At 47.4% G+C, this 15,724-nt stretch overlaps 1 protein-coding gene across 1 annotated transcript; it reads right to left on the bottom strand.

The window, feature by feature from the left end:
- Window positions 1–510: 510 nt before the first annotated feature.
- panx2 (pannexin 2) lies at window positions 511–14,269 on the bottom strand. The gene is made up of 6 exons (XM_036520439.1): window positions 13,621–14,269; window positions 7,232–8,088; window positions 4,222–5,336; window positions 3,566–3,701; window positions 2,224–2,424; window positions 511–1,419 (listed from the first exon to the last, which is right to left on the bottom strand). The coding sequence occupies exons 2-6, from the start codon at window positions 7,458–7,460 to the stop codon at window positions 1,106–1,108; spliced, it is 1,995 nt and encodes a 664-aa protein (XP_036376332.1). The 5' UTR covers window positions 7,461–8,088; window positions 13,621–14,269; the 3' UTR covers window positions 511–1,105.
- Between the last annotated feature and the right edge of the window lie 1,455 nt (window positions 14,270–15,724).

Genomic DNA, 15,724 nt, shown 5'->3' on the forward strand with positions numbered 1-15,724 from the left:
TCCCGTCGAGGTGTTCACTAGAGTGGCAGTGACCGGCATTACCAGTAGGTGTCACAAATGTGCTTCTGTACATGCTGCAGGTACACAGTATCACCACCCTCTGCCTCTCGGACACGATGACTCAGCAGCCAGTCCTGTTGTTTCCCCAGGCTCTATTTATAGCGTTAGTAAAGAGGTAACAAACACAAGATTGACTTATTTGTCAAAGCAGTTCAAAATAGGCAATAAGGTTTCAGTTTGTGCTGCCATGGACGTACATGTCTTAGGTCAGGAAGTGGGGATGTTGATGAGCATTGTATCAATGTTAGAGCTGTACATCAATTTAAATCTATTAATCTGAGCAGACAGTGTGGAAAGTCCATTTTTAAACAGTTTTTTTTAAATCCTTTGCAATTGGTTTAGTTATTTTCGTATTTGCTCATTTTACTTGATGCTTTAAAATATGAATAACTCCTGGCTTGTCTACCTAAGGTAATAGGTATTAAATAGTAGCCATTAGAGTTATTAATAAGTGGTAATTATTTTTTTTACCGTTTATAGCAGTTTAGCAGTGATATGAAAGGCTGCTGTTTTCTCATGCGTTTGCCCTTCCACATATTGTCGCTGGCTTGATTGAGAAGGAACAGCAGGCTGTCAATTGAATTTGTGTGTGAAAAGCGCAGTATGATTTGTGAGTACCACAGTCCATTCAGTGACTGCATTGCTTTGTCCAGTTCTAACTGGCTTGATTGAGCTGTGATGAGATGTAGTCAATGAGAAACAATAGCATAATTCAGTGGTGTGCGAAACCAGTGCGCAGTGTTTCACAGCATGGTGTTGAGACCAGCTCTCTATCCATCTCAGTCTCTGTGCACACGTGATGGGGTGATGAGCAGTGGTGGTGTGAGATATGGACAGATCTGGGATCTCCATTCTCTGGAGATCCGAGCAGAGAGCATCCCCGAGCACTGTTCTAGGATCAGCGAGCCCAACCCTTCTGCCTAACCCCCGCGAGTGGCCGAAACTGATCTGGGGTGACCGGGGCGGGTGGCGGCAGCGGTGAGTGGCGGCAGGATGAGCAGGGGGGCCAGGCGGGCGGCGGGGCAGGGCGCGGCTCCGCCCCCTCTCAGCACTCCCCGGCGGCGATCAGCTCCCCGGCGGGCCTCTCGTCCAGCCTGTCCCTCCCCCCTCGCCCTGGCTCCTCCTCCTCCTCCTCCTCCTCCTCGTACAGCGTGCGGTGGATGCTGAGCAGCGGGTGGGCGGGGTTGCAGCCAAAGGGCCCGCCCTGGCTCTCGGAGGCGTCAGGCTGGGAGATCTCCGGGGGGTGGGCGGAGGAGGTGGCGGGCAGGCTGCCCGTGCCCCCGTTCAAGTAGGAGGTGGTGGGGAGGGTCACAGCTGAGAAAGGTGGGGCTGGGGATTCGGAGAGAGTGTCTTTTTTCTCTGGGGAGAGAGAGGGGCAGGAAATGGCAAATATTAATCCTCAGCCCAGGTGAGGCCACGGCGTGTCCCTAATGCGATTTCAGACACAAGCGCTCTTCTCTCAGCTCACATGTGCTCTGATGGCCTCCTTTGTTTTCCTGAAAGAGCTGTGTTCTGGCAGAAAGGATATTAAGTTCATGGAAGGGCTTCTTCAGAGTATTCCTCACAGTCACAGCAGACCTGGCTTAGCCTGAGGAACAAAATGGCGCTGTAGCCACAGGCAGTTACCTGAACCCCAGTTTCCAGAGTGTTAGTCAGTGGAAAAAAACTTAACATAATTGTAAGCATATGACTTAAGTCAAATTATGGCTGCCCTAAGCTTTGAAACGATATACTAAAAAGAAGTTGGTTTGAGACCAACTCTCACTCCTGAGTTTTGAGAAGTGGAAAATTACTGTAAAATTTTCCCACAGAGGCCACATATTAGAAAAGATTGCATCATAATGGGAAAATACCAGTCTTTGATATTTGGTACAAAGCAGTAATTTTGCACAGTGAGTTATACAGAAATGGTCATTTGCTCCCCATATTACTCCCACTTTTTACCAAGTTGGACAGGGTGTTGTTTTAAAATTTTTGCTTGTGTTGTACTTTGCCTCACTTGTAATTCACTTGTAAGGATAAAAGTGTCTGTCAAATAAATACATGTGAATGTAAATGTAAATGTAGATGCTAAAATGGCTCCCCTCTAATAAACATTATACAGCGAATAGAGATGAGATAGATGTTGCAGTATTTTCAGTGTGGAGTGTCCCAGTGTATCACCTGTGATGGAGGTGGAGACGTGGACGATGCTGTGGGTGCCCTCGATGAACACCGCGTCCAGGCCCCGCTCCGGGGGGAGGGGCTCGGCCTGGGTCGTCTTGGCTTTGGGCTTGCTGAAGGTCAGAGTGTACGGCTGGACATCCAGGGAGAAGTTTCGCGCGTTTTTCTTCTCCACCCCGCCCCCGCCGAGGTCCGCGGCTCCTGGAGGCAAGAGGTCAGAGCGCTCAGTCTCTGGACAACCTATGCACCTTCAGTCAGGCCTATTGCACTGCATCAGGCTGGCACTCATAATGGCTTCCTTACGGAGCTTTTCTTCCCACTGCATCGCCCCAAAGGGCTGAACAGAGCGATTTCATTAAAAATGCGGAAAACCCAGTGCCATTTTAGTGGGGGAAAATGATTACCTGTGCCCAGGAAAAAGGTGGCTAGGCAAAACTCCCGGAAATCAGTGCAGAAGCGAGTAAAAGCTTGCGAATGAATACACACGTCAGTTTACATATTCAGTGATTTGTATGCGCTGAGAGGCGTAGCCTTCGGTGGCCCATGGCTGACTTTGGGTGGGAGGAGGTTCCCATTGGACACGATGGCATGAAGACATTTCCACTTTAACAAACAAACCCATAAATTGCAGCAGAGCTCCCAACTCCACTGAATGTAATGACCTGGTGTGTGGAAAACCCATAGCACCAGCAGCCTTGTCCAGAGAAAGTCCATTTTTAGTAGGTTTTGTGGGGCAGGATCATTTATATCATATCTGTTTTCTCATCATTATTTTTGGTTTCCTTTTCCCTGTTTCTGCACCAAATTTAGAGTCCTGGGCAATGTAAGTCCACCTGACCCTGTCAAGATGAAGCCAATTATATCCCACGGCTCCGGCTCCCCAGTCGGAGGGCACTAATGACACAGCCCAGACTTAACCCGGTGGTGTGTGGATCACAGGGCTCAGCCTGTGGTCCTAGCCGCTTTGCTACTGTGTGTGATTCACACACCTGCTACCTCTTAGGTTTGGATGTTTATTTTACATGTAGTATTGTGATGTAGTTGTGCTTGGCTTTCCTTGTCTAGTCGGGTTTTGCAAGTTAACTTGTGGTAGGGCTTGAATGAGTGTTGTTAGCCTGGTCTGACACTGTTGCCCTTTTAAATTGAATGGATACTGTTCTGTTATATTGTATTGTGTTGTATTGTATTCTGTTGTGCTGGAAGTCGCTCTGGATAAGTGTGTCTGCTAAATGCATATAGTGTAATGTAATGTAATACCTGTGGAGAACAGATATATGAATTGCATAACAGGTTATATGGGTAAGTGCCCCCGAAAACAGGCCTGTTTCAGTCCTCTCTGTACCTTTGTTGGGGGGGTGCTGTGTGCTCTTGGTGTCCAGCAGGGGGGCGATGAAGCTCTCTGCCCCCGTCTTGCGACGCACCGGTTTGGGCTTCTCAGGCTTGGTGCTGTTTTCCAGCCGCACCAACGTCAGGGGTTCCTGAAGGACAGGGAAAACGGAGGAAAGTTTAGAAAAGGTGCAAACTGCCATCAGGGGTCCACTGATCCTGATGTTATGTGAATAGACTGAGAGCAGTGAGATAATCCAGCCAGACCATGTAATGATCAGTTACTCTGTACTCTGCTCTGTTTGCCAACAGGCAAAATGGACAGACATGCTTTGATTCTGGAAGACTGAGTTTGAGCCAGTAGTTAACAGAATGTGCTAAGGTATGAATAAACACAGCTGATTCAAATGATCAAGTTTGTTAGTAAGCAGCTTCAGGAGTTCATAACGAGTTGATCATTTGAATTAGCTGTGTTGGAGCAGGGAGAGATCTAAAACATGCAGGACAAGGGGTCCTCCAGGAGAGGTTTGGGAAACGCTGAACTAGAATAAAACAAGTACAAAGTAGTTCAATGTCTAGTCAGCGGTGGTAGCTCTGGCTTGGTCCTGTGGAAGCTGCTCTGGATAAGAGTGTCTGCTAAATGAATATGATGTGTGGTCAGTTGGACCTTACCTTGAAGGGCTGAGGCAGGGGGTTGGAAGAGGGGATCCACTTCATCTTCTTACGGGGTCTCTTGATTACCAGCGGCTCTGCGCCCAGCTCCCCCACCCCCAGGACGGCAGGGTCCAGGCCCGGGTCCACGGTCTGGACGCCGGACTCCCGCACGGTGGGCGTGGCGTCGTGGTTGGACTGGGCGAGCGCGGCCAGCAGCTGCCGCACCACGTTGTCATACATGAGGTCGCTCTCGTTGGTGATGAAGTCCAGCCGGTTGAGCGACTTGATGTGGTCGCGGTTCTCGTTGCAGAACATGGCCAGTATGTTGATGTCGCAGAACTGCGACTTCTGCCAGCGCCGCCGCGTCTTGATGCCCACCTTGTGCAGCTTGTCGAAGACGAAATTGGACTTGCGCACCACGAACAGGTGCAGCAGGTTGACCAGGATGATGACGTTGACGGTGCAGAGCAGGCCCAGGTCCACCGCCGCCATGATACGCTGCAGCTGCACGGCCGGGAGCTTGCAGTTGACGGAAAGGCGGAGGTCCGGGGGGCTGCTGGCGTCGGGCGGCTCGCCCAGGGCGCAGGTGAACTCGTTCTGCCGCTGCCGGGCGTAGTAGGCGCTCAGGTAGGAGATGGGGATGGAGCTGAGGCAGATGATGGCCAGGTGGCGGGCCAGGTAGAGCTTGGCCAGGAAGTTGCTCTGCCCCCGCCGCTCCAGGTACTTCTCGAAGAGGTTCTGCTCGGGGCTCTTCTCCTTCTCGGCGTTCTCGATGATCTCGCGCCTCTCCCGCTCGGTGATGCCCGGCCCCTTGGACTGGATCTGCTTCTCGATCTTGGGCGCCCGGCCCTCCGCCGCCCGGTGGTAGCAGTTGTCGATCTCCTGCAGCAGGAAGTTGAGCTCGGAGGTGAGCCGGGTGGAGGCCATGAACTCCCAGCCCAGGGCGGGCAGGTACATGATGCCGGCGAAGGCCAGCAGGGCGTAGGGCAGGAACTTGTGCTCGAACAGGGAGGGCCTGAGGGCCGGCTCCACCCCGGGCGCCGCATCCCGCAGCTCAGTCCAGCAGTAGCCCCGGGCGTATAGGGCCTGATCACGGGTGAAGTTGTGCGGGGTGTAGCAGTATATGGACTCCTCTGAGAGGCAGAGATGGACAACAGAATGTTACTGCTGCCTAGTCCCATTAGACACAAACTTTTACATTACATTACCTCACATTACATTACATACATTAATGAGACACTCTTATCCAGAGCGACCTCCAGCACAATAGAACACTTCTACTATAATAAGCGGCAATAATAACTCTTTTGACTTGAGATTACAGGAAGGCCTTTTGAAATTCGAACATTCTGACATTACTGTTCTCTGTTATTCATGCTGAGGTTGTACTTTAGTTTTTACCTTTTCAGTCCAGTCTGGGCTAAGTGTCTCCTCAGGTGTTCTGTCCAATATTGTATTTCATGTTGTAAATCACATCCAGCTGACCAGCAGCCACTTCGATCTCAGTTTCACTTCCTTAACAGGGCTCCATACTCATATCCTAAGTCTCGCTTACTGCACGTGTGGCCCAAATGGACACAGTTTGACCCAAAACTACAGTATGGCTCCCATAGGTGGATGCTAAATGCTTATTTTTTACTGGCCCTTTAAGGTCTGGTAAAACGGGCGGTTATTCCACAGAGGGGAAACTGCACCAGTGCGGGGAATGCAGAGACGGGCGCCCACCCCCCTCTCCCACTGCAAGTCAAACGTTCAGTCACAGCTGGTCTGTGCTGCTATGCAGACAGCCTGACTCAGCACTCCGCAATACACCCACCCCTCCCCAAGCCTGCCCGGCCTAATCTCCGCACACATCTTTCAAGCACAAAAACTGGGGACTGCGTCCTTAACCCATCACGCACCAAACTATCCTGGCCCCTCTAGGTGAAACTACATCAGCAGAGTGTGACTGGGGGTGGGAAACCCTGAGCCAGTGTGCCCCTGAACTCGTATAAGGATTGCTGTGTGTTTGTGTGCCACCATCAGTGTACAGTATCCGTCAGCGCAGTGTGGACTTGCTGTGTACCAGTGTGCAGGTATCTGTGTGTTCATACCAGAGACAGAATTTTATCATTAGGTCACTGATACGTACTGATACTGCTACACTGCTAACACGTGGGAATATCTCAGTGTTGTAATGTGTATTTGTTCGAGCCATGGAAATAATTTGATTGATTTTAGATTCAAGTTCTGTTTGAGAGAAGTATTTAAAATAATGTAAACTATTTTTAGGATATAATTGAAAAATTACTTGTAGAATTTTGGTAGGTACTGTAATTATGAATAAACATATAGGTAAGAGTTCCCTAAAGACTGTATAAGGAAGCTGCCTGGATCACATGTGATTAGAAATAAAGCATACTAAGGATGATATCATGACTTTCCAACGCAGCTGGGGAGACAAAACAGCAATTATGACTCATTGATACTGGTGAATTGTGATGGTGTACACTATACAGAGTTGTTGGTACAAAACTAATGCTTTAATGAAAGTAAACCACTGCGTCTGTTACTGTATGTTAATCAACTAATGCCAAAAAATCAGCTGAGAGTGCATGGCACCATGCAGATTCTGCCCCTTTACACAGAACCAGGACCAGTTAAGACAACAGTAATTTTATCCCACCCAGTATAGTAAAGAAATGAACCTGATCTAAGGTGAGTGCTTTTGAAAAGAATCTACTGACAGCAGTTTTGATATGCCCCTTAATGAGTATCTGTGAATCTACATTACACAGCACTGTAATGTAACTCAATACAAGGGTGTATGTGGTGGAGCTATCTGTCAGTATATTGCGTATCAGTTTGTCAGTGTTTTGGCTGGTGTGTTAGTGCTCTGTGGCAACTTTTATCAGCAGTCAGCACTGATATATATTGTCATGTCAGTGTATCGGTGGAAGGCGACAGATCACTGGACTTCTTTTCTCTGCGCTGCTTGTTCTGTGCAGTGGGAGTCAGCTGATCTGCTGGCACGGCGAGCGTCACTGACCTGCGAAGTTACGCGTGAAGACCAGGGTGACGAGCAGGATGGGGATGATGACGGTGCCGATGGTGACCACGCGGTCGAAGGGCAGCTCCAGCTTCAGCTGCACCATGAGCCCCGCCAGCGCCCCGCCCTTCTCGTCCTGCGACGAGCCCGGCAGGATCAGCTCCTTCAGCTTCTCTCCGGCGAGCAGAGCCGTGGCCATGTCCAAGTTCTGCTCGAGGATGTTCTGCATCCGGGTCACGGGGGTTCCGTCTGTCTGCTCTGTCCACCGGGCTCTCACTGGCTGCTCCCCTCCTGCCAGACCGGCTTGGATTGGCTGCGTGGGGGGCTCTTTCTCAGTGTCCAGCCAATGAAGTGGTTTATGAATGCCTCATTGACTGAGATGGCTAACAAAGTAAGTCTGAATGGCTGTGTGATTGTGTGACTGTGAAAGACTGATAGCTAATAACTTGATATCTAGACTGATAACTCGCTGGCTATCCCACAGTAGGCTAGACTGGAGTGTGGTTTAATCTGATTGGTTGACTGAGTCTCTGTCTCAGTACTGACTTGACTTTTGGCCGTTTGGCTCTCACGCTGACTGTCTGCCTGACTCACTGTTTTTTAAGAATGTCCATTCCAGAGAGAATCTGTCTGTGTTCAGTCTCTCGGCGGCTGTTTACGCTGCTCACCTGCTCTCTGAGTGTTTGTGGCTCTTTCCAGTGGGGAACTTGTATGCCAAAGTGACATGCAGCAGAATGTAACTGAGGCGTACAATGAGAGACTTGCCAACCTTTCTTTTGTGTGATTGTGAATGGTTGTATGCACTTGTGTAAGTCTATATGTGCTTGTGAAGGATCCCCTTGCCCAGTATTGTGTGCCTGCAAAAGACAAAGATCAAGTGTTCATTTCATTCTTCTTTTTTTTGCTATATACATTTTTTTTTCAGATTGTCAGTCACCAAAACTAATTTATAAAGCACTCTGTGATGCCCCGAGTCATCCACAGCTGTACTAGAGAGCACAAGGTCAGCTTACGGTAGAATTATCTCCATGAGTGGAACTCTCAAGCCCTGTGTCCCTGCAGGGTCAGTATTCACTACTCTGCTGTAGGGCCAGTACAGCCATACCCAGAGTCTGCCACAGGAATGGGGAAAAACCGTGGATACTTTCTGTTCTCTCTGTTCAGGAATCTGCATATCTGAATTCAGACAGGGAAACTGCTTACTCTGTTGTTACCTATCATCCAGTAATGGAAAAACCAGGTCAAAGACTATTCAGTAAGAGCTGTCCCATGGGTACCTGTGTTGCTCATCCTTTCACACAGTGATCATGTATGCGGGCATGGATTTGGGCACCTACACAGAGTGCTCAGCTAGTTAAAGGTCCTTTGACATCAGCTGTCTTAGCTGAAGTCCACAGAGTGCCCACTCTGACTTTCTCTTGGAGTCTGTCCAAAGTCTCAGAATGCTTTGCACCAATCTCTCATTGGGGCTTCCCCTGTCTGTGTGAGGTTCCCCTGGCTTCTGTAGCCTCCACTTCGGACTGTGGCTATCTGAAACTGCTGCCAATTCCTTTGCAAGCATGCGATTTGCACTTAAACATAAGCTTCGGTAGGTTTAATAAAATGTCTCTTTCCAAGTAATATTTCTTTATTGTTACAGTTTGGAGAGCAGGAGTGAATACAAGGCACTGAATCTCACAAACAGATGGAGATTTGCTTGTTGACTGGATTGATTAATTAATGACTGGGTTTAAATTGCCTCATAAGATAAGGAATGAATGAACGTGATTTCAGTTTTTCTTGCATGCCTTTGTTTCGCGAGATGCTGTAGCCGTGTGTATGAAGGGTGGAAAATAAATCCATGTATGCATCAAATTGAATTAAATTAATGAAATTAAATTTAATGAAAGTAATTGTGTTACCAAGCAAATTAAATAATCGTCGATTATTTAAATCTTTTTTTGTCTTGAATTAAATACAACAATGGCAGTACACTAAACCCAGACCAATTGAATTATATGGTTGCATTTCCATTTGTCAGATTATCTTGGAATTCAGTCTGAGTTTGCTATTAATCTGTCTTCTTGCAATGATTGCTTCCATGTTAATTTGTAAATTTGAATCAATGTATGTCAATGTGTCCATCAAATGCCCCACTCCCCGACACAGATCAAAGACACTGGCACTTACGTTACCTTTGATCTGTTGAGCCTATGAGATCTGTCTGTTTCATTCTTACAGCCAGCTGGAGAGGAGAGGAGTAGGTGTAGCTCTCATGATATTACCTGTATCTCTCAGTTCAATATCGGATAGATACAAAATACATAAAAATACAAATGCTAACTAAAATACAGTCATGGCATTATCTTACTACACTAATTTGACTGTGAAATTGAAATGGATTCAAATTCAGAGAAAAACACAATTATATTTTTAAGGATCACATTATCACTCCATCTCTGGAGAATCTCTCAATATTTGAATTTTTATAATATTTCTAATAGCACATATTATTTAAAATGGAGATTTATTAAATAATTTTTTAAATATGTATTTTTATCTAATTTTTAAAGCCTATTTTCTCCCTTAAAAAGAATAAGCATTAATAATTAATTAGTAATGGGTAATTAATGCTATCTGTTGAAAGTAGAACGTCCTTTTTGATGTTCCGGTCTCCTCTGCTAAACGCTGAGATAATGATACGTCACTCTTGCAGTGATTAACTCCGCTGTGGCCGAGGCCGCTCAGACGTCCCGGGAGGGTTGGGTACTGCAGAACTGCAGCGGGGGCACGCTGGGGGGTGGGTTACGCCGGCGTGCTGAGAGAGGTGTGGCCCTGCACCATACTTTTCCCTCTGCTTACCCCCCTCCCCCTCCCCACAGTGTGCATGGACCCCCCACCTGCCTCTGTTCCAAGAGACACCCCCCCCCCCCCCCCCCCCCCCCCCCCGAGGGGCAGGGCAAAGCAGAGCTCCACTGCACTTACAGAGAGACAGCAGACTGGGATTTCAAGGCCTCTTCAAGGAGGCAGAAGTGTGAAAGGGAGACCTGAGGATTGGGGTAGCGGGCGTGGTGAGGGGGGGCATGGTTCTGTGACTGCCCCCTTATCCTGCTACAGAGCCTGACCTGTCTCAGTAAGCATCCCACTCTATCAGTTCCTAATATGCAAAATGCAAGCCATATCATTTGACCTGGGAAGTAAGACTGTGTGCTGGTCAAAGGCATGATAGTGGATAATGACCTCTGACTTAATGATAAGCAGCTTCTGAATGCTCCCTTCACTTTCACCAACTATGACCAGTAATCAGGAGAGTAATCAATATCTGAGCTTCAACAACCTTCAGAAAAAAAAAAAAACAAAACACTGCATAATGCTGGATTCATAACGGCAGTAATTGCAATAGAAAGTTGCACAAGGTAATTGGATATTGTATCTTCTTCAGTCTGATACCTTAATCAGGAGCAACCATTCTTAATGTCCTCGCTTTGTGCTGGACCGCAGCCATGGTGCTGCTGCTGATCTGTCCCTGTTAGTAGCACTCATGATCTCCTGTGACTCACACCAGCGCCGCGATCACAGCGATCAGCAGCCAGTTGGTGTGTCAGGGTGCCGTTATTCATAGCTCAGAAGTTCAGGAATGCAACAGCTCGAGCGCAGAGAGGGCAGCAGCGGCTCGGACGGGAGAGGAACACAACGGCACGGACGAAGAGAAACACAACTGCTCAGACACGGGGGGGGGGGGGGGGGGGGGAAGAAAGTTCAGCGGTACAGCATGTTCCCCGTCGCAAACCGGAGGCCGACGCCGAAAAGCAGAGAAAGCTCAAGGCCAGACTGATCTCTCTGTGGACGAATCAGAGAGGTTTTAGACTCTTATAGCGAGAGTCTTTTATGGCCATGTTTAATTTACTCAGAGGTGCTTGAATTATACATATGCGGAAGTAACATCTTGAGGTACAGACTTAATTCACTTTGGATACACATTCACAGAGAACTCCATTAAGGAACTGCTGTTCATTCTTTACACCTAGTGTTCGTAATTCTACGTTTTTACACATCTCTAGTCCAATTTGGGAATCAAGAATCTGTGAACATCCTCAAATTGTCCATATGACAAGGATCCAAAGCCTATGTGTGAACAGGGCAGATCCAATCAGGCTTTGTGTTAAATGTCAGGGATGAAATGTCCAATTATATTTTTTCAGCACAGTGGCCTCTTCAATAAATCTGTTTCTAGATGCTTATTTAGTGTTTCTGCAAATCTGTGATTTGCACACACATGTGGTGTTCATTATACACGGCTCTAGGGCTCTATGTGTGACCAGGGGCTGAGTGTTATGCAACATGCATGCTTGTCATTCCCTTATCTCTTCTATAATTTAACAGTCCCTTTTGAAATGTTTTTAATCTCGACTTCTTGTTTCATTTCTTGACCTCATTGGAGGAATCAACTACAGAATATTGTAGTCATTTCCTAAAGTGGAATTAAAAAGTTTGTGACTTTATTGGCTTTTTTGGTGGCAGTGTAGCATAGTGGTTAAGGAGCAGGACTCGCAACCAAAACACTGCAGGTTTCATTCCCCTCTAGGGCACTGCTGCTGTACCCTTGGGCAAGGTAGTTAACCCACAATTGCCTCAGTAAATATCCAGCTGTATGAATGAAAAACATTGTAACCTGTAACCAATGTAAGTCACTCTGGAAAAGAGCTAAATGCCAATAATGTCTGTAATGTAATATAGACTGTAGGGTCACTTTGCATGCTCTTAAAGCTGTTTCTCTGAGTAAGCAACACATTCCAACGCTGATCCCAAACACTGGGCCTGCGGATTCACCGCTACCCATGATCAAATGCCCTAATGCACAAACTGCACACCCTCCATGTGTACATAATCCTCCCAGTGCCCCGCTCGCTAGTCAGCCCCCAGTGTGTCACTCTGTTAGTATGAGTCAGCCCGGGGCTTTGATCATGTCTGCTACAAATGTCATGCAGAGAGCGTGACAGGGTGTAGTCAGGCGGAGAGGGCACATGCACTTCCTGTTTTTCCACAGTGACCAATGAAGTGCTTCCGATGCAGACAAAAATCACTCCGTATAAGTGCATGTGCTGACTGGGAAACAAGACAATGGATAAACTACATGGGTGTGGCATGTGCACCACACTTACTCTGTGTCCATACAGTGTTGTGATATTGCCTTGTTTACTTGCCTGGGATGTACTTTATGCATTGCCTTTTATTCTGAATATTCATTGTCTCCCCCCAAGAACATGAACACATGACAGTTGCACACTGAGTCGTGGGATGACTGTTTGTGTAGCTGATGACACACGTTGGGAATTTGGCCGGGAAGAGGTGGTGTACTGTTGGAATTGCAGTGATACTACAAATACTCTCAATAAAAATGACCTTAGTACTCCAATGCCCTTCCCGACGGAAAGGCTGGCTGCAGTCTGCCACGAACCAATGGATCTGTCAAGAAAATTGATTAACGGAGAAATCGCCTGAAAGCAAGCGTACAGCCCTGAAGGCGACAGCAGTTGTGTGGGAAAAGTTAAGCCCTGATAAATAAAGACGTGAGCATATGGTAAAATTACAGGACACTAAATGCTGAGAGTAAATCTATTCGTGTGTTTTAAAGCTCTGTGTTTGAGGTTGCAAACTCTGGAAGAAGTTGCAGTGAACTAATTTCCTTGATGCCAAAATCATTGCCATCCATACTCATATGAATTCATGCTGGACGCTAATAGTCACTTTCTAGTAATTTCTGTTGATCAGATTCTACATCATTGCCTACAGTTTGGAGCTGCATTGACAATTGCCAATTTATGCTGGTAATTGCACATTTTTCTTGCGACCACGACCGAAAGATTTTTCATCTGATACTTCCAATCAGGAATGCGCTTCCTCATTTCCAGCAGGCATTTTATGTAATTGCCACCATGTAGACGTTGAGATTAGATACACCTGACGCTGATTCGTCCAGGGCTGTCGGTTCTGTCATAGCTGTCAGTGAAAGTTTTTATACATACGGACCGTTCTCGTGTCCTAGCAATGTCAAAACTGTCCAAGCAACTTTCGCGAGAAACTACCAAATCCAAACGACAGACTCGGACATCTAACGCCACCGATATGAAAATACAGTAGCACATGAAATGTAGACGTTGAGCATGAGCCTCAAAAAGGACATTGAAACTGTGAAATGTTCGGAAGGAGGGCAGAGTGTCCCGGCTGCCTCTCACCTCTCCGGTGTTTCATACCTGCGTTCGCTGCCATTGCACCTGCCGATGTTGGTTATGACAGGCTTAACTTTCACTGCAGGCATTCAGAAACTAAGCCTGGCCGTCTCACTGTGCAAACACTCACATTAATATACACCAGTGGATGGACAGACAGAGGAAATTTTATGAACTCACCCGCTAGCCTGGATCCTCGGCGCCTCAAGAGTTAATCTGCAGTGCGGGCGAGCAGCTACAGCGTGTATCCGGCACCGGTTTGTTCCGCCTTTACCCCACCTCCTCCTCCCCCAGCCTCCTTGTCTCGGCTGCTTTCTCCTCAGAATCGGCGATGAGATGATGGATACGGGTATCCTTTTGAGCTTGACGTTGTGCGCCCTGTTACATAAAGTGAAACAGTCCCCCCCACATTCCCTGTTTTACCACTTCATTTATGCAGACGATCGGCGATTATAGCGATTGTTTCATTAAATAGCAGGAATGACGAGGAGACTGTACAACCCTAAGAAGCTGGGTTGTTTGTAAGCGAACGGTCGCATCCCTTTTCGTCTTTGTCATGCCTTAGGCCACGACACACTCGCAGGCAAACCCCGGTGCAGAATTTCGTTTGCATCCGTGACGGAAGCTGTCCAGCATTTCAGCAGGTGTGGGGCTGCGAACCCACGCGCGCACAAAGGGCATCGAGTCTTTGTTTCCGATTCATTATGCCTTCCGCCCCAAAGTCACTTAGTTAAGGGGTTGGCGCTGGTTGAGCAGGCTCACGTCAGGAGGTCCCAGCGGGGGATAGAGCAGGAACACGAGCACACCTGCAAATATTCTCCATCTTTCACTGAACGCTCTGCCTCCCGGCGTCTCCAAATACCCTGTTGCTACTCCGATCTCCCTCTGCGCGCCAGCGTCCGTGTGCGTCTGGGGGCGCAGTGGGCATGGTTTCCTGCTGTATGTCTGTTCATGTTATAACAAACACTTATTTTTTGGAGAGCCGCTGCCGATGCGTGGAACAGACGGTTCCTGCTTGCCCGTCCCGCAGGCATAATGGTTGTTACGAGACAGGCAATGCTCACGACTTAAAATATCCTCCTGAGCACAGAGCAGCTATTCGATTGTGTTGTCTTAGGAGCGGTGATTGTAGAGAAACATAGTTAAGCAGGGGGCCAGAGCATAAATGGTTTATATTAGGTGGGGATTAGGAAATGCATTTAATAATATTTCATCCACTGATGAAACTGTTGGTATCGGGTTCTGTATATGTTACTGGTAATGCATGTCCCATGCCAGCACCTTCACTGAAATATATTGAACGCTTTAAAGTTGAGAAAACTTTCGCTATCACTCGTAGATGTCCGTTTATTTCCCTCTATCCTACCGTGACAAAAGCTCTTATCGTATCGCTCCAACCGAGAGGAGCACCATCTCGCAACCACGATGAGACGCCCCTCATCCCGGACTGAGAAAAGACAGCTCCCCACAACCGGTTCGCACCGGTTTGGGGGCCGCTCCTCGCGTCTGCTACCAAATATGGGTTATAAATTAATGCACAGCCGCAATGTTGCTCGGGTAGATGGATCTGTTGCTACATAAGTTGCAGCAGGCAGGAGAGATGACAAAATATCTTCCGACTTCAATGAGCACAAATCAAATCATTTGCCCTTGTAGACAGCAGTCCTGTTAACCGATTTTGAGAACAACATTGCGGCTTAAAAGATGCTAGAATACTGTGTTCTTTATTTTGAAATGTACGTTTTACCTGCTCTGCATTATCTTAAGTTCAGAAATGCGGATCACATCTATGTAGGTTTGAATTGATGCAAATTCCCCATATTCAATATCGTCTTGCAAACAAATAATTACAAGAAATGTCGCATTCGTTTGACACGATCTTAGTGAGTAATATTAAGGGGTTCACTTCTAAGCGCACACTTACGGACTCATACCACGTATAACGTGGCTTATCACCTTTATGAACTAAAAAGTTGACAATCATCCCAAGGACTGGCAACTAATTCTTATTTTCTGAGCTGTAGAAGTTACAGCGCTAGTATATTTCCATGTGACGGTCATCCAGCATTCGAACAGACATTGATCAATAGGGTGACTGCACAAGGACTTCCTCGCGCGACTCAAGGGGAACATATAAATAATTCAACACCTAATCGAACGGTCTACGGGCTCGGCTACTACGTTTCTCTCTGTCCTTGGTCCTGAAACTCCGAGTTACGACATCGGCGGGACAAGCCGCGATCACCCAGCCTCTGCAGCACCGAGCAGTTTGTCGGCACCCCGG

The sequence above is a fragment of the Megalops cyprinoides genome, chromosome 25, assembly GCF_013368585.1.
Source record: "Megalops cyprinoides isolate fMegCyp1 chromosome 25, fMegCyp1.pri, whole genome shotgun sequence".
Classification (NCBI taxonomy): domain Eukaryota; kingdom Metazoa; phylum Chordata; class Actinopteri; order Elopiformes; family Megalopidae; genus Megalops; species Megalops cyprinoides.

Bases quoted from the DNA above. Each gene is read 5' to 3' on its own strand.
- panx2 (XM_036520439.1), bottom strand. From the start codon at position 7,460: ATGCAGAACATCCTCGAGCAGAACTTGGACATGGCCACGGCTCTGCTC. The intron at 3,702-4,221 runs GTAAGGTCCAAC...CCTGTCCTTCAG, and splicing joins CCCTGCCTCAGCCCTTCAAG to GAACCCCTGACGTTGGTGCG. The intron at 1,420-2,223 runs GTGATACACTGG...CTCTCTCCCCAG, and splicing joins CGTCTCCACCTCCATCACAG to AGAAAAAAGACACTCTCTCC.